General features: G+C 40.5%; 1 protein-coding gene across 2 annotated transcripts in view; it reads right to left on the bottom strand.

Annotated features, from left to right (window-relative positions):
- Positions 1–19,658, bottom strand: part of KLHL8 (kelch like family member 8) — a 68,020-nt gene that overhangs the window by 44,397 nt on the left and 3,965 nt on the right. The window contains exons 2-3 of one of the 2 annotated variants that reach the window (XM_019553279.1): positions 15,398–15,717; positions 3,017–3,565 (exon numbers count right to left, since the gene is read on the bottom strand). In XM_019553279.1, coding sequence (XP_019408824.1) covers positions 3,017–3,565; positions 15,398–15,604 — 756 coding nt within the window. In that variant the 5' untranslated portion in view covers positions 15,605–15,717. The remainder of the gene's footprint in view (positions 1–3,016; positions 3,566–15,397; positions 15,718–19,658) is intronic. The other variant, XM_019553280.1, reaches the window with a different exon arrangement.

Raw genomic sequence — 19,658 nt, 5'->3', positions numbered from 1 at the left:
GGGGGGGGGAAGCTCCTGCAGAGCTCCCATGTGGCAGGGGGCAGTGCGGATTGCCCTTGCCAGCAGGAGCAGCAAGTCTTAGGGTTTCTTCAGGTTTTGTTCTTTTTTCTTAAAGGGCTGGTACTGGCCCATGTGGGGCACCCGTGGGCAGGCTCGGGGAACAGGGGTTCAAGGGCTTGTGCAGAGCCCCCCATGCAGCATGGGGCAGTGGGGATTGCCCCCTGCCCGGCAGCATCTGCTGAGCTGGGGCTCTTTTTTCCCCTCAGGTGCTAGGAGTTGGGATGGGCAGGGAGGGAGATGGGCCTGGCCAATTCAGAGATTCAGCTGCTGCCGAATCAGGCCAGTGATTCAAATCACCAAATCAAATCACTGTGCCCTGAATCAGCCAAATCCAAAGCGAATATTAGCCGCTTCACACAGACCTACTGCATATATCTTTCCAACTCCTATCTCTAGATGTCTTCCCAGAAAGTCTAGCCATAAAATGTAGGGATATTGTTGCAAGGAGTTACAAATTCCAATTGGTGATCTGTTACTGATCAATGCCTCCTGCAGTTCACAGACTGTTGAAGAAACCTCATTTAATCATCTATCTAAAATACTGCTTTGAAGCTCCCTCCCTGTAATGGTTTATTCCAAAGAGATAATACCAAGCCTTATCAAAACACATTGCTAAAAACAAGGTAGGATTAAAGAGAGCAGAAAAACTAGCCAAAGGAACAAGCTTACATTTTCAGATAATCATCGGCTCAAATCAGTATCAGAGGTTAATATTTCCCAGTAGGATCCAACAACTAAGACTCCACCCCATGTACTCCATGGCAAACAATCCACAATAGCTATGATGGACCACAGATTTACCCCACACCACAACAACAAAATTAAGATGCTATAGCAGTTTTAAACTTTAATTAGTCTTAGAATTTTCTCTAATTATATTAGGAGGTGAACAACAAAGTCTAATATTCCTTTAATTATTTAATTAAACTGTACTGCTCCTAAGATTAATTTTTACCACACTGCACAATTTCCCTCAACTACCTAACCGCATTCTAGTTTTTGTAGGGAATGGGAGGTTTTGGCAAATAGGTACAAAGTAGCTAGGGTTTACAGTGTATGGGAAGGCAAAAGGTACCCCAGTATAGCAAGATCAGCAAGTCAACCAATCTCTATGTACTATCATCATGCAAACAGCGGTTCTGCTATGAACTTAACCAGTGAAACAGTTAATCCATGACAAAGGTCAATTCTATTCTGTAATTTTCCAAACTCCTAAAGGTAACTAGGACACTGTACTACTCTTAGTTTGTCTTTTAAACATTAAATGCATGTATTGGCACTCAGTGTCTATTTGCAACGTTTTTAGTGCAACTAAAAAAAATGTAAGTTTAATAAAAGCTTAGATTTGGGAACAAAATTCTGCAGTGAATATGGGATTCTAACACTGTGGTGTCAGAGTATGTTGGTCTTATGCAGAGTAAATATATAGAATTGTAACAGGGAAAACGTAGGGGGGATTTCTACTCTGCATTTGACCTGTTGCCCCTTTTCAGTAATGCCCTTTGAAAGCAATATAAATAATCTATTCATGAATACAAATTCTTCCTACAGTCTTCATAAAAAAAACTGTTCACAGTGTGTCTTATGTTCATTTTCTCAGGCCAAGCATTAATAAATGCATGAACAAAGATCAACCACCTGTCCACAACTGAAAGAGCTTATCAGTGTTTTAAATTTATATTTATAATTAGAACACTAAAGGAACACACTACTTAATGTTGCTTTTACCATTGCTGGACCAGTAGTACATATACTACTGATATAACCTCCAGCTATTTAAATTTTGTTCTTCCTCAGTAAAGGAAGAGAATCTCTTATTTTTTAAAAATAGCATTGACTAATGGATAAATAGGCAATAGGTTAATGTACTCCATTTAATTTTGTATGCATTTTAGGATACTTTTAAGGATACTGTTTTAGGATTATTTTAAATAGCATTAAATTTCAGTGACTGAAATGACTTATTTTCTTTCCAGGAACTGGGTAAGAATTTTACTTCATTTTCTGATATCCAAGGTTAGACTAGCAGTCTCTCTACATAGAAGACAGCTACTATTTTGACAGAATTGTTGTACCATTCCCCATCAGGAAAAAGTGTCCTGCATAGCAGGAACCTAGCATTCGATTAATAAAGTTTGTTTTTTAGTACAAAACTAAAACCAATTATTCACTTTGACAGGAAAAGACTTACTTTATTTTCCTTGCTCTCTGACGATCATTATTTCCTACTCCAAGTAAAAGGATGGATATATAGCTCAAATAATAGGAAAAAAAATCTAATATATACCTGGAATGGATCCAGGAGGAGAGTAATGGTGCAGCTGCACCCCACTTTGATTCCTGGTCTACCAAAGTTTAAAACCAACTGTCTAGCAGTAGCAGCAGCAGTTTTATTCAGGCATCACTATTATCTACTTGATTCCTTCTAAACTCTTCATTCCACAGGTGTTAATGATCTTCTTTCCTTCTCATGGTCTTTATTGGTTCCATTACTCAAGCTATCCTTATTTTTGCAATTCTGCTGTCTGTTATTTGCTCCAGGTAATGTAGTTTCTATTGCATAGCCTTGCAAACTGTTTCTTAACTCTACCTAAAAACATTAAGTCAGGTGTGGAAATGTTAACTCAGGTGAGGAAATAATTTTCAATGAAGCACTGGATACACTGTCTAGATACTCAAAAGGGCTAGATTTTATGAATCTGAAAGACATGCATTTAATTATGACTGCAGGGCTAATGAAGCAAGATCTTAGCAAATGAATGCACATTCCATTTTTCCCCCTCAAGCTAAATACTATAGCTCTAGGTCCTTAGCTTATTAGTGTAGCTTCTAGTTTCTTTTAACTGAAGAAAAATGTGTATTATATAACATGAGATGATGCACTGCACCATCTATACCCCACTTTCCAAAATCCTAGATCCACCCATGCATATGCCTGTGCCCCACTCTTTCATACCTGAGCAAGTATTTCATCCAACCATAAAGTACGATGCTGGGGATTGGCAAGAAACCACTTGATAGCAGCACTATAAACCTGCTTTTCATTTTCAATGTTCAGATCATTGGAAGACAAAAGTTTATGCAGGTGCTGAGGTGACACATTGACAAAATCCTCACATTCCACCACTTCAGTAAAGTGTTCACATGCATACCGGTCAGCCATGTCCATCAAGTCAATACGATTGTGACTTTCTGCAAAGGTCCTCACTGCCAGGCAGTTGGAGGGATGAAAATGTAGCTTCATATATTCACAGCAAGCTTTTGCTACAAGCTCCACCTGAAGAATGCAGGCTGCATATAAGAGAGGCTGGACATTATCAACAGTCAAAGTAAGTCGGGAAGAGTAGACAAACTTCACTAAATCTTCTATGGCATCACCATCAAAGTCCCTAATCTCAATCAGTGTCTGTTTGGCTTCAGCCATTTCAGAAAGGAACATGGCTCTGAAATAAGGGATAACACAAGCCAGCACCAGCTTATGGCAGGAGATTAGCTTTGAACCAACCTGTCAAGGAAGGAAGAGAAATCATATCAATGAAAGGTTAGTTTCAGTCCTATTCTTCCAGCTTTAAAGAAAAGAAACAAAACCAGCAAAGCTGAGGCTGGGATCCAATACTTTTAACTAGTGGGGTGTTGAGTGTTTGGCAAAAAAAATAAGTTCCCTTGGCTGCTTGTTTTTGGCATTAAAAACCAGCTGCAGAGTATTCCAAAAGGCCAATTTTCATTTTAGATTTTTGACCTTTTAAGTCAATGGAACAAGAAAAGGCAACAGCCATAATCCCAGCCAAATCCCTCAATTATCTTTGCAACTCATTCTATGAAAGAACTTCTCCATCCTCAGTGCCTATTCAAAAAGTATAGCAAAAGCAAAATTTCCTTAAGAGAATGTATTTCAAACCAATCTCAGAGGATTGCTAGTCTTTCTTAGCTTACACACTCAATCAGTCAACCTTTGTTTTTCATTTTATTTATACCCACACCCACCAGGCTCAGCAAATGGTGCCTCCTAGGTCTGGGGGGGTACCCAGGGTTCCTCTGGGGCCAATCACCAAGCCAGGGAGGCGGGGGGTGGGGGACCTCCCTGCGTGCCTGGCGGTGGACCCAGAAGTGGACCAGGAGTACTACCAGTCCACTTCCAGGTTCACCGCCAAGCTTACATGGGCCCCCCCGCACTCCTGTGGGACGCTCCACCAGCCCCAGCATCGCAGCGTTCACAAGCTGTACCTGGTACCTTGAGGTATGTAGAAACAACATTTAAAGCTACGTCCATGGCCGAATCGCTGATTTTCTGAATCAGCAGCAAATCTTCAGATTCACCCGAATCAAATCAGGGACAGTGATCCGAATCAACTAATCAAATCACTGTTCCTGATTCGGGCTGAATCCGAATTGAAAGTAGTCAGTTTTGCACACCCCTAATAGTTTCCACATCTATCTATGGATACTGTATTAAGGTACTGGCCAACATACTCACTCACCAAGCAACAATTCAGTTTTTAGTGAGAACTATATGCAACAAATCTGAGCTACAGGGCTAAAAACTAGTCCACGGTCATAGAAATTCCATGGATCAACAAAACAGAGGCCAAGTAGTTTATGAAACTAGGACACTCTCAAAATAGTTGCCTTCATCAAATTGTAAGTATTTCAGTTTGTTACACGCAAGATATATCACAATATGTCAGCGCTACAAAGCAGCCAAGAACATTCAGGCATCCTAACTTTGATAAACATTCTGTTCACAGATGTTGCATTAACCGTTTGTTACACTGCAGTACCACAAGAGTGTTTTGTTCATTCTAATATTATAAAAACCTACGTCTGTCTGTCTGTAACACCTTATTTGCACTCCGATTGGCTGAAGTAAACAGCTCCAAGCATGATTCTGAAGCTGCATCAAGGAGTGGACAGAGGGCAGGGGAGCCAAGGCCAGCAGTGCCTCACCCTGATCACTGCAAGAGGCAGAACAGCGGCAGCATGGGGTGTTGGGTGGTGGCACTCCATCCCAGCCCCCCCTTCATTTTTGATGGGCCATTGGCTAGTTTCTTTAATAATGATACATCATCCATTTAAATTAATGAACCAGAAAAGAATAGGTACTATTTCCCACTTAACTGAAGCCATCATGTATATTTACTGCTTCTGACAGATTTTTAATTGGTTAAAGTGTGCAATGAAGAAAATGGGGTGTACGTTGTAGCCATGTTGGTCTAAGGACATAGGCAGACAAGGTTCTTTGGGTGAATCTGATATCTATTCATTCCATCTAGGAAGAGTACACACCAACTGCAGATGCTTCCTTAGCCTGATGAAGGGCGTTTAAACCCCAAAGCTTGCTAAGAAAAATTTTTCCAACTATTTAAGTTCATCTAATAAAAGGTATCATGTTCACCCAAAGAAAAATGAAGAAAATGAACTATTTACTTAGAAAAGCAGTCCTGACAACACTCCATCTGAAAGCTACAACACCTAGTTCCTGTTAAACCTGATTTACCAAAAATAGTCTTCCAACTAGAGTTCTTGATTCAGTTTCTCAACTGAGTGCCCCCTGTCCTTTACTTCCACATATTTTCATACTGTATTTAAAAACAACATGTTAATTAGAAAACTCCCAATTTCCACAAAAACAAACCACATTTAAGAATGAATCATTTTAGTTCACAGATTACCATTTAGCTGGTTTCCATTTTAGCTTTCAATTATTATTGTCTATATCCAACAACTAGACTCAAACAATATTCAGGCATTAACAGTAAGTCTAAAACTAGCCATTTAAACCAAAAGGTTTGGTTTTGTTTTTCAACACTGCATGTTCAAATTTTAAAAACATGAACAATAAGCTTGAAACATGCTATAGGAAATAAGCTTTGTGGTTTATGCCACCTCTTCTTGTTTGTTTAACATCCCCAGGAAAGTCTCAAATAAAAAGACACTGAAAAACCTCCAACAGAAACATGGAGCAACTACATCGATATCCGTAAGCGACTCCCTATTCAGAGAACACATCCACCAGATATTTTTAATGTTTTTGCATTAATAAAACATAATATGCTTATTGTGCATTTCTGAAAAGACTCTCTATCCATATTTTTTTCCTGTTACTAAGAGTACTTGCTTTTCTGCATACACTTGTAGGATTCTGTGAGGGGATTCTCACACAGCAGAGAAAGAGTTACTTAGCATGGTAGGGAATTTAGAACTCAGTGACGATTAGCCATCCAGATAACCTATCACAGGTCAGGCTCCAGCTCTGGAGAATTAAAAGGAAGGCCTGAGCAATTACAAAGGCCCTTGATCTGAGAACTCCATCTTGGAAACTTTGAAAAATGGAAGGGAAGAGAAAGTAAAGAGATGTAATGGACTGCAGTCAGTAACCCCAACAGTAAGAGACAAAGCAAGGTAAGCCAAGCCCCTGGAAAAGACTCTTGTAATAAGACCAAGAGATGAGAAGCAGGAAATAACCCAAGGATGGCTGAAAGCAAAGATCAAGGCCCTGAAATGGGAATCAGCAGAGGACAGCCTGAGCCAAACCTCTGAATTTTCTACAAAGGACTGATCTCTAGGACAGGGGTCTGCAATTCTTTTGGCTGGAAGGCCACTTCACAAGTTTTGGTGAGCTGTCAAGGGCTGCATAGATAGCCCCACCCCTTGACAGTAGCCCCACCCCCTGGCTGCCATCTTGTGACCAGAAATCCCACCCCTAACCCCTGACCTTTGCCACCAGAAGTCCCGCCCCTTGTCCACCGTTCCCTCCCTCCCCCCACCAAGAAATGCTCCTTTTGGGAGGAGGGGTTGCCAGCTCAGAACCAGAAAAAAACTAAATTATATGCTAAAAGTCAAACACCTACTATAACATATTTTAATTACTACAAAAAATATTTGTCATGATTTGTATTTGCATAGTGTACATAGAGGTGATTGCACATTAACTCAAAAATAAATTCTTAGTCTCATACATTGGGGGGTGAGTGGTAGGGTGTGGCAGTGTGTGGGGGTGGTTTGTGAGGGGTTGACACTGTGTGCGAGGGGGGCATAGGGTATTTTGGGGGGTTGTGTACAAGTGGGGGGTTTGGAGGGCAAGGTGTGGGTTTGTGGGTCCCTCCTCCCACGGTGCAACAGCAGGTGGGGGTGCTCAGGGCACTCGTGCCCATACGGACACAGCTCCGACCAGAGCTACACATCGCAGCAAGAGGCACAACCTCTGCCAGGCAGTCTGTATTGCCTTCACCCCCTGCACACACACACAGCCCCTGCACTCGCCAGGCATGGGAAAGAAGCCACAGGTACTGCAGAGGGCTGCCTTTTCCACCCTATAGAGGAAGGCACCTGGGGTTTCCCTCCTATGCTGTGCAGCCCATGCTCCTGCCCAGCTGCAGCCGCACCCCTGCCACTTCCCTACCTGCTGCTAGGAACCAGTGTGAGACCTGGGAGGTAGAGCAGGTCCCCAGGGGCTGCAGGAACCAGCAGCAGCCCCATGCAGAAGCTATGTGCTGGCTGGGCCAGGCCCTTCTGCCCACAAGGGTGGGAATAAGGTGCAAAAGGGTATGTTTGGGGCTATGTGTACACATGGGCACCTGGCTCCCACTCTTGTGGGTTGAAGGGCTGAGCAGGGTACAATTTGTTGGTGGGCCCTGCGGCCTGGATTAAAGTGCTTGGTGGGCCGGATATGGCCTGCAGGCCATATGTTGCCCGCCCCTGCTCTAGGACAATATTACACATTGGTACACATAGGTTATAGGTCTCTTAATGCTTTGACAGACATAGTTTTCCCAAGAACACTTTGGCTGTTCCTTGAACTATTTCTTATTCAATTATGAAAAGCACCGGGAAACTCTCTTGTTATGTTGCGTCTTCCTCCCCAAAGAGCTACAGTTACATTAACGTACAATTAAAAAAAAATAAAAGGAAGTTTAAAGTTCGCTATTTAGATTTATTTTTAAATCCCCTTTATGAACTTCAGTGTCATAATTTTTTTTTTTTTTTTTTTTTTTTTTTTTTAAAAACAGATGCTTTTCATGCAATCCCTCCCAAGAGAATCTCTCCTCTACTGTTCAACTATATTTCCTTTCTTGACTGTGCCCCAATGTTAATCAAGTGTAGCTTTTTGTGGACGCCAAAGCTAGCTGCTTCAAGAAGCGACTGTATCATCTCTGAACTATGGCCAAGGTGATATTTGTTTTAGCTGATACAAACCATAATTACTATTTTTGTAAATTTGGGGGCATTTTTCTCTTTACTATGCCCTATCATTTTCCTCAAGCAGAGGCCTATTTTTACCTGTCTCTTTTGGAATGTATATACTTAGATTCTACTGAATGGCTGTGTTAAATTGTATGCAGTTAGAATCTAGAACCTGTTAGATTTAGTACTTTTGCCCTGCTTGAATTATTGATTTTAGGCTGAAGATTGACCAGGGTGGATGAGCCAATATTGATATCAAGTACAGCATGTATAACATACAATAGCACTATAAATTACTTGTTTCTTTTAGCTTCTTTTTGAAAAAGGTTGTACAGCTATTATCTACATATAACTGTACAGCAGATAGGGAGTGTGTGCTGTGTATGATGTCTGTACACATTTAAGGTTTTTTTTTAGCCTGTACAGGTGTTTTTAAAGGTTAAATACAAAATTCTTCTTTTTCTATAGCTCCCATTAGCCCATAATGTGGCGCACTGGGGAGTTAATTGCCAAGATACAAAGTTCGCAAAAAAGGAAAAATACCAAACCAAAAATTATAATTGAACTCTCCTATAACATGCTATTGTGCAATTAGCAGACAATTTATCTTTTATGAAAGCCTTTAAAATCAGCACAAATACCATGCACCATTAATCTGCTTGAGACACTCAAGAAATACTATAGAACAGTTCTTTGTCCAACAAATCCTCTGCCCTTCTGTTAAGGAAAGCTCAAAGATATTTTTCCTAAGCAATAAGAGCTTGCTTCTTTTGCCGAAATGTTTTTTTCAGACACATGCAGGAATGCTGTTCTTATGGTTCCACGTATTTGTGCTAGAGGTTCGACCAGATGACCTTTGATACCCCTTCCAAACCTTGATTCTATGAAAGATGTTCATAGCACATATCACTAAAATATCACTAGCAGTCTTCTGGTGGTTTCTAAATTAAGTGCTTTTCCTGTTCTCCGGCTAGCCTTTTGAAGAAGCACAAAAATCATTAAACTTGCTCAGGCCTGCCCTTTCTTCATGAACAAATCTGCCTAATAGTAAACAACATAGGCTGCAAAGCTGGGCTACCTAATTTAATTCTTTGCATTCGCTGGCCACCTTTTATGCACCCTCTCCCCTGTGCACACCACAGCTAATTAAACAAATTAAAAAATAAATTCTACAGGCTACATGTGAAGTAGAAGGGAAAACAGAGCCTTGCCAAAGCAGGCCACTCCAGGGGGACAAGAATTTGTCCTTACAATTCTAACAAAAAGGACTATGCTCTCTGTTACTAAGGAAGGCAAGAGAGAGACACCAAAAACCCATAATTGCTAATTTGCCTTGGGAGAAATGCATTTCTTCCTGACCCAAGATGGGATAAATGGTTTGACCCTGAGCACATAAGCAAGACTTTCTAAACCCAGACACAAGAAGTTTCCAGCTACTGGTAGAAGCAACAGCCGAAGTCCCATATCCAACTATACCCACCTTTCTGGGCAGCAGGTATTTAGCAAACAAAGGTAGGCTAGGATACTAGTGAGGGCAATAATTCTCACTGAGGATGCCAGTGCACCTTGGGGTGCCATGAGATCTGCTGAAGGGTGCTGCAGGAAGTGTAAGAAGATACACTGATAAAAGCAGGCTCAGGTTATTCCAGCCTGGCCCCTCTGCAAGGAGGCAAGCACTGTACTTACTAAATTAGTTTTGTAAGTGTACACTGCTCAATTCATGAAAGCTATGGAGGCAAGCTATGGAGTCTAAAAAATGTTGAGAACCACTGGCTTAAAGGGTTTCCATTTCACATTGATGCTCTCACTTCCCTTTTTAAGTTTTGTTTTCTTGTTCATTCTCTTGTTTTATTTTGTCCTTTTAGACTAGGGACAGAATTTGCTTGCTTTAACCCCTGCGAGTCTCAAGCAGCCCTGGAGTGAAGGGAAATTCTCCTACTCCTTCGCAGCCAGTTTTGCCTCAGCTGCTGCAAACTAAGACAAACCTAGTGCAGGGGAGTGGAAAAATTTCCCTCCGATCCCCAAGGCTGCCCTGGGCTATCCCTGAGACTCACAGGGGCTGAGGCGAGCAGCTCTGGGATTGGGGAGGGGAAGAATTCTCTTCAGCTCCCTGGGGCTGCCCAGAGCTGGGGGACCCAGGCTGGGGTGGAGGGAAGCCTCTAAGGCAGGGCCTCCCTGGTGCCCCCATGATGAGCTGCACAGGCAGGCACCCAGCCAAGAGGACTCCTTCTCCCACCCTCCTGTGGTAGCAGCTGAAGCAAATCAGTAGCTGGGAAGAGGGAGAGGAGGAATCACCCTCGCTGCTCAGGGCTGCCTGGGCTGGGGAACCCAGGCTAGGAGGAACTCCCTGAAGGGGAGGTTCCCTTCAAGGTGGGGCAGCTCCTGGACAGGGGTTTAACCCCCTGTCGGGAAGAGGTGGGGGGAAACACAGGGGGTTGGGGACACTTGGCTGGGCTAGCAATGCCCAACAGGCTGGGAAACATGCTCTAGCATGCTCCAGTCATATCCCTCCCTGATGCTCACCTTAGCAGTGTATTTAAGACAACCAATACATCATCCCACTCTCTCCTTTTTTTAGGCTTAATAAATCTCTTCCCAAAAAATCAATCTTTCAATTCCTGAAACCATCATAGTACACCTTCTCTGTACCTGCCCCCAGTTTAAGTTAATTTTTTGAGCATAGCTAACCATAACTCTACCAAATATTCTAAATGGTGGCTTTACCATGCCTTGAACAGTAGTACCGATGGTTTCCTGTTTTTATAAAAAAGAAACTTGTCTAGTAAATCCTAGAATTAAGTTAATCTTTTGCATAGCTACTTCACACTGGCAGCTCACTGTTAACTTTTGGTCAACCAGTACATGCAGGTCTTTCTCTTTCTTAGGCCTTATACCAGGGGTGGGCAAAATGTAGCCCGTGGGCCAGATGTGGCCTGCCAGGCCATTGTATCCAGCCTGCAGGGTCCCTAAAAAAAAAAAAATGTAGAAAATTAATATTTGGCTACCCTGGCTGCCTGTCATGTGGCCCTCGATGACTTGCCAAAACTCAGTAAGCAGCCCTCCACACAAAATAAGGCATGAGTGGGCAATTATACAGATATTCAGTTTCTCCTGGGAGAACCACTACCCTGCCAGACAAAACCATGAGTGTATAGATATTCTAGCTTCCCCCTTGCCCCACCCTACAAGGAAAAATCATCACTCCAGGAGAAAAATAACCTGGACACAACCAAAGTTCCAGGGAGAGCATCTGTACATGCTGACAGCATAGGCAGACCACAAGCCATCTGAGTTAGCCAATCAGGTTTGCCCTATGCACTGCAGTCATTTGTTACCAGACAGCTTCAAGGATTCTACAGAGTATATTAACATATATGCACAGGCATAAACACCCCCTCTGCACAGTGTCAGTACTGTAAGCCCTCCACTCTTCAAGGTCTCAGTGTTCAAGTGTCTTTACACATAGCTCTGGTTAAGTTTGTCTGCCACAAGAACACAACTGGGACAATTCTCCCAAATTATCTGAATGCATATATACAGTCTTAGTTGCCTCCAGTTTAAAAATTAACATCTTGATATCGGTCCTTTAGTGCATGGCATTATACTTATTATTAAATTGTTCCGCTCGGACTATTTAATGTTTCCTGTATAATAATCCAATTAGATCATATAGGAAGAATACTCACCATTGGAAATATGTCCCAGTTGTGCCACCTACAAACTTTGTAAATCTACTGGATTCCTGCACTAAAATTGCTAATGAAAAGGCTAAAACAGTATACAGATCTCAAGATTAATCCATGAACATACCATTAATAACTGCTCTCCAATACCATCATCCTCTTACAGCATAATTCACTGCTATCTCCTTTCAGACAACTCTATCCATTTTGTGACTGCTATACAAATCCTCCATCAGTACAGCTAATTTCCAGTGAGGGGCAGTATGAAATGCTTTGTTTAAATCTAGATTAGGTCCCCTGCAACATGCTTATTTATTCTAAAAGACAGGGATATATTCTTAAGGATTCTATCCTAGGGCAAAAAAAGCTTTCAAATTCAGGTTTTTGATAATTAAAACAAGTAATTAGTAAATTATCTTTCAACAAAAGTTCCTCACAGCCTGTTTTCTTGAATTAGCACTGAAGTAAGATGATGAAGTTCCATATCTGTCAAAGTCAATGCAGATCAACTGGTAAGGCAAGGGCTTGAATAAAAAAGCTCTTAACTAAATAATACAGGAGAACTGGTTTTAGTTTGACTCCTTTCCTAAGTGCCATTTAAATAGTATGAACATCTAAAAACAAAGTTATTAAAAGAACTGGATAACACATCTAGTTAACAATGAAGCCTGCAAAGAAGGCCTTTTAACAAAAATGTTTGCAGAATAAAAATGAAGAAGAACAAGGAAGAAAGTACTGTAAAGTAACACATTTATTTCAGAGTGAACTGTTTATAAAGCAAAAATATGGAGTGAATGACTACTAACATCTTCCACTATTCTGCCTCCCAGTAGCAACCTGTATGCATGGTGGCAGCAGTAGCCACATGATAAAGTTCTTAAAAGAAATAATAAAAAAAGTCTCATTACCATAGTGCATAAGAGTTCACTGAACAAATTCTCCTGTTACTACTACCAATAATGTTTGCCCAAGAAAAGCCTACCACCTGGTTTGCTCTAAAAGACATTCTCCATTGTACAGACTTCTGTTTTACTTCGCCTGGTAACTAATCACATGCTGCTGTTGATTAAACGTTCACATCCTTCCTTCAATGTACTACTTCAACCCAAATCATGATTATGAAAACACCTGTTTAAATAAATTCAACTAGTTAACCTGGTCTCAACAAATCTCGATCAGAACTTTTCAGTTTACCTGATCTACAAAACAGCAATTTGTGTAAGGTGAAATACTACATAATTATATTTTTCAAAAGACCAACTACTCAAAATAATAACAAACAGTGGCAAAATAATTAAAAGCTACTTCAAGTTGTAAAGAATTATAGCCACCATTTGCCTTCCTGCGTGAGCTAACACATCATCTATTAGAACCACAGCTGGTCTCAGCATGTGAAAGAATATTTCACCTGTACAGACATAAAACAGCATTAAATTTCATCCCATTTATTCAAGCCCAAAACTGTAGGTCCTGAAAGTATTTAGACTTCAGAATTTGGACAGACTTGTGGATACTGCTCCACTCTTGTTGGATGTTATGACTGAAATATCTGTATACAACTTGAAAATTCCAATTTACCAAAACTTACTTTGTAAGTCTAATACAATGGTAAAAGCAATTCAGAGTTACATAAAGGGGAAAAACAGGAATAAACAGAATTTGAAAAACCACACTCATCCATGGCAACTTTTCCCTGACAAACGTATGAACCTAACAATGCCTGAACATTTAACACAATGCTGGTTTTAGCTCCTATAATTAAACACAGTTCCATATGCAGGCATGTAAATTAGCGATTTCTTCCAAGTTTTCTGGATGCTTCAGTGTGGGTACAGCTGCAGGAATGACAAAGTAGAATTAACACACACTGCTTTCATAGATTTTGAGAACTTCATGCATCAAGAACTATTAAAAGTGAAAAGAATCCATTCTATACTTTCCACCGGTGCTGCATTGTCTGGCCACAGATATAAATTATCGTGAACGATAGAACAGGTCTACCTCCCACTTCCATTTAAGGAACAGCTATAACAGGTGTCAAATTTACCTGGTGCTCTGAGACAGCAGCAGCTTCAGCCTGGGGCATGTGGCAGGGGCTAATGGCCAGGGAGGTAGGGCTAGGGCAGTGGTGATGGGCAAAGTGGCTGGACGGCGACTCAAGCTGTATTAGACCTCACTTAGCTTCCCGCATTGAGTGCCATGCCCACCTGAACTCAAGGGCCTTGGATTCTGCAGCAGGCCACCCCCCAGGCAGGGCCCCCCTTCCCATGGTCTGCAGGTAGCCTAGTACACCAGATAGTAACTCTGCAGGCCATGTTTAAACACTCTTTAGATAAAATATCAGATCCCCTTTTTGCTGCTCTTCACAATAGGTTCTAGAGCAACTTTCTTTCATTTGCAGACTCCTAAAAAAAATTTTAATTGAAGCATGAACCCCTCTGGAAAGTCTGAATGGAAGTGCCAACCCCTCTGAATTGTAAATGTGGATATTCACATACTTTTGATGACCATAATTATAATCTTTTGTGGACCCCTTAGACAGTCTGTGGACTACAAGTTGAAAGCCAGTGCTCTATAGGACACTATCTGTTCAGTCAGCTAAGAATGGAATTAAATTTTAGCTCCTTATTAGGCAGAAGCTTCCTGAGAAGATGGTGCCCCCCAAACAAGATCCAAGAACACCATGCAATAAGCCCCAGAAGCTGAGGGCAAGACAGTTGTGCTTCTCATGAGAATACTGCCTCTTGAACTTGGGAAGGGACCCAGCTCCTCTTCCTTTTTTTTTTTTTTTTTGCATCTATTGTGTATTTGTCATGTTTCAATCCCTACTTGCTACTTTTCTGTATAGCTCCAAAAGAGCATTAAGTATATTATATGAAGGGATGCTTGTTGCAAAATTCTTTATGCTACAGGTCATGTACAGATGAAGCATAAAGTGACTGAATCATCTACTTAATCATGTATTTCTCCTTCCCATTGTCACCTGTGTTTGTAGCAGAGAACTAGAAGTGATGGGATTCCTAGAATACATGTACTGAGGGAACGATCTGGGAAAGAGTAGCAAAGACAACACTTCAGCCAAGAAGTGAAACTAAATTTCTTGCAAGTGGTAAAAGAGGACAAATAAAGAGGACTGCGGCTGGAGCCATTCAGAACACTTTTTTGAGACAGCATTCTAGATGTAGAAGTGGGGCTGGCAAGTACTGAAGTTCATGAATTTCATAATATAAACAGTAACTAAAATAAATTCTAAATTTGATATTCTCTTTTTCATGCAAAGAGACAGAAACTTCAACTTCTCAGGGGCCAGCAGCTGTTCAAGTGATCTCAAGCAACTTGCAAAAATATCCCCCAAAAATCTGGAAATTGTGACTACTTACAACTGGTAATGCAGCAGCATATTTATAGAGTACCTGTTATAAAACAGGTAATTAACATAACAGATACAGGTGATAAGAAAGACAATTTGTCACCTTCAATGTAATGTCACAGAGCTCCCCAGCTTCGTAGAAGTGAAGGAGAGAGTTGTGAAAGTCCTTCCATGCTTCATTGGCTTCAAAGATAAAGATTTCATCTTCGCTATCGCTGTTTGAAGATCTCTCTTGCTGTTGCTGCTGCTGCCTTTTCCCCTTTATCAGATGAGTTTTTGCCTGCTCTGGGAGCATAGATTCTGAAGCCATCTGAAGTTTCTTTCACAACACAAATCTTGTGAACACTTCCCATAAAGACAAGAAGAGAAATGGAGCCCATCAAAAATCAGGTCCAGAGTCAAGTAGAGTTATCATTTTCATGTCTAAAATAAAACAAAGAGATTAGATCCAGTGTACACTAGCAGAAGAAAGCTGATTTGTAGCTTCAAAGTTCTTATTTTTAATCCTGCTGCTCTGAAGAAACCACCAACCAGGAAGTACCAGAGCCACAAGGGAGTATCTTGTATTTATGAAACCTTCAAAGAAGGCAGTTTTTTATTCAGGAGTTACTTACTCTCAGCTTGGGGAAAATAGGTGCTTTAGCAGACATTAACCAACCCCCACCCCTGCCCTGCCCCACAAACCAAAAAAAAAAAAACACCTCAATCTGAAAATATCTTGTATATCTAGTCAAAATAAAGTGTAATGAAATGGAACAGAGAAACTATTTTGTATCCTAAATGTTTCCAAATTTCAAAGAATTGAAATGCACATCCAAACAAATAAACAATGAGAAAAATAAGAGACTGAAGTCTGTTTTGTTGGAGGAGGGTAGAGGAGGGGAAGAGGAGGTGTTCAGTAGAAAGCAATATTTAAAACAGATCTCAAATGACCAACTGATATCCCCCTCCCACCCCATCTTTGAAGCATTAAAACAAAAAGGCTTTTCTGCTGTCCATTCAGACCCACACTTAAACTTCTTCGGCAGAGAAGGTGCGAGTACCCAAGACTGTACAGGTATAGTTTTTGTCCAGGAAAGAAGTCTTGACCATGTTGCTATTGCACTTCATCCAGGACTATGGAAAAACTATGGGGGGGGGGGAGTTGGATAAGGACTGGAAAGAGTGCATTTTTCCATATCTGGAACTTGTCATTCAGGTGTCAACTGTACTACAGTTAATAGCAAAATGTTGGTGCTACATTGCTCCTAAACTGCTGCTATTATAAGGAGTGCTGGCTGAATATATGGTAGGAAAGGTGTTTTTACAGACAAAATGTTGCAAGTAACCAGCTGTTATTATTAAGCATATACCTGGTTATACTACATTAATTCTAGTAAAGTCCTCTGTAGCCACAATATTGAGTTCCAACATCAACTTGTGTAAGACAAGTTATGGGAAACAGGGAAGGGTAACTTTTTGTACATGAATTGATTACTTGAGTTGAAATAATTTAGCCACTTGTAAGGGTGTCTTTACACATGGTACGAGGTAGAGGTGTCTGTGTGGGGGGGTCGGGGGAAATCATTTTAACTTTAGTTAAAGCACCCCCACCGTCACTTTCAAACCTGAAGACGCTGAATACATGCGATGCCAAGGCTGCCGGAACATGCCAATTAGCATGCTCCAGCAACTTGATTAATTAGCATGAGTTGGAGCAGGTGTTGGACAAATGTATAGGTGCCCTTGGGGCCTGGTTCTGTTCCATCTATTAGATGTATAAGCAGACATAGGCACTACAATGTGATTACTTCAACCTGCTCAAGTCCTTGAAAAACAATTAATGAAAAAGGTAGACCATCATTATCCACCTCACTGCTTTTTTTTTTTTTGAGACTCAGGTCTTAAGGGTAAAAAGACTCTGTTACAAAAGTTAGATACATAATTGAATTTTCAGGGACAGAATGGAATAACTGCCCTGAGGCACCTAAATCCACTTAGAAACAGAATAGGTGGAATAGAATTTGACCCGTTAACTTGATGACACTTAATAATATATGGGTGCTGGGCTTTTAAAAGTTTCAAAACAGTTAAGGTACTTTGAACAATTAGAGTTTTTACATCTGCAAGGGAACAAGTTTAGAAACTTGCAAGGAAGAGTGAAAGAGTGCACATAGTACACATACACTTCCAATCATTAACAGAATCATTTTATTAGAAAGATGTTAGGGCTGCAAACAAAGCCTTACAGGACAGTAAACTTCTGGAAAGTGGACAAAACTTTCAGCTGTTTAGCTCAGTGTTTTTCAACCTTTTTTCATTTGCAGACCCCTAAGAAATTTCAAATGGAGGTGCAGACTCGTTTGAAAATGCTGACTGGTGCAAATCCCTTTGAATTGTAAGTGTGGGTATTCACACACTTTTAATTGATCATAATCATCTTTCGCAGACCCTTTAGAAATAGTCCATGGACACTGAGAACCACTGGTCTAGCTGCTTAGGTTTCTTATTTTTATTTGTCATTCCTTGATTAACAGTTAGAATGAAGATCTTATAGTGACATTTACAGATTGTAAACACTATAAAACTAACTAGTAGTTGATTCATAATTATCACCATCTTAGTCTGATTCAAAATGCCTGAAGTTAAAAGGAAATGATAAGCAGACGACTGGTCTGAAGCCATGAAACCTTTTAAAAGTAAAAGTTTAAATATGCTCAATAATTTAGAAGCAAGTAACTTTCCTTGGAGTGGAAAACTACTTTTTTTGTTTTCTTCTAAAACTATGCCATTTAATGAAACTTAAGTCTACTAGAAAAGAGAGAGGCAGAAAACAGATGAACCTGAAGATGCTGCTAATGACACACTCAATGCTTTTAGTGTTACTAAATTTAGCTTGGAAATCAGTTTGATCACTTTCCATACTATAGGGAGTGGCTGCTTTGCAAACAGCAAGTCCCTGGTGAGGAGGGGATTCCTTAATTAATTAATTTATTTTTTTAAGCAACTATTCTAGCAGTGCCAATCAGTGGTTATGCTGGAATTTGCAAGACTCCTCACAGCTAAATTGCTTCTGATCTTAACTCTGACCTTTGGCGCATCTACACTGCTAGGTTTTGTAAACACACCCATCCAGCCTTGAACTAGTTGGTTTTTCTAGTGGTAGCAATGCAGCTAACAGTTTCTTCAAAGAGTTTTGAAACCCGTTCTGTGCTCCATGCTGTTGGAGTTACAGTGCTATGTATGTATATAGAAACTAGCTAATCTAAAGCTACTTGAAGTATGTCTATGATAACTGTAGTGTAGATGCATGTAGAAGGCAAATATCCATATTTAGTAACAAAGTACAGAAAGTGTTTTATATTAGTAATGCATTTTCAATGGATTAGTAACATAAATAGCTGGAATATGGAATCCATTTCCTTCCATGAATGAAAGTGATTTGAACTGCAGCTCTTGGAAGAGTGGAAGAAGCTAAGAGCAAACTTTGTCTGCCTGAAAATTCAGCCTGTTACTTGTTACACATTTCAATACCAAAAATTGCTGTAATTACAAGAAAACTATTCTTTTGTGGGTTTACACTCTGTATTTGAGTCATCTAGTCAGCATTTATTTCTTAACATAGTTTAGATGCATCTAGATATCTAGACAGTTTATCGTGGTATAAAAACAAATGCACTGCGTTAACTCAGGACTTCATCAACTAAAACCAGGTTCAGACCCCTCTACTAGCACAAACTGCCTTTGAAATCACTGATTTTACTTACTATCTTTTCTTTCTTACTTTCTACCAAGTCTTACTACTACAGAGCAAAACCTCTGGTTCAGTCTTAAATTATTCTCCCCTCCCTGAAACAACTTACAGTCTTCATTTTATGTTACTTAGTTGGTACTAGTACACATTTATTTAAGCAAACAGTGAAACTTAAACATAAATTGACCATTTACAAAGCCACCTGATAACTATTAAGCAGTCCCAAGGCTAACCAAACAGACTGGTGAATCAGTTAATGGCCCTTAAGATCAGGCAATTTTCTTACATCTTTAGTTTGAACAATTGGGGATAGTAGATCTGGGACTAGTAAATGATTGGAACTACAAAGTTAAAGGCTGCTTCTGCATATTTCATTTACAAAGTGTGATAACCTAATGAAAAGTAGCTAGTTATACACAGGAAAACACTATTAGTCGAGCCTCCTTGGCCTGTCAAATGGTATATGACACAGTTTAATCTGGATTCCTCTCTGGAAGTTCCCAACATCCTTTCAGGAGCTGCAGTGCTACGTTGGTTAGCACTACAGAAGAAAAAGACTTGGGGGTCATCATTGACCACAAGACGAACATGAGCCTCCAATGCGATGCTGCGGCTAGTAAAGCGACCAAAA

The sequence above is a fragment of the Crocodylus porosus genome, unplaced genomic scaffold, assembly GCF_001723895.1.
Source record: "Crocodylus porosus isolate Cpor-Errol unplaced genomic scaffold, CroPor_comp1, whole genome shotgun sequence".
Taxonomy (NCBI): Eukaryota; Metazoa; Chordata; order Crocodylia; family Crocodylidae; genus Crocodylus; species Crocodylus porosus.
Note: the sequence above shows the minus strand (reverse complement) of the source record. Positions and strands in the feature narration are given on the sequence as shown.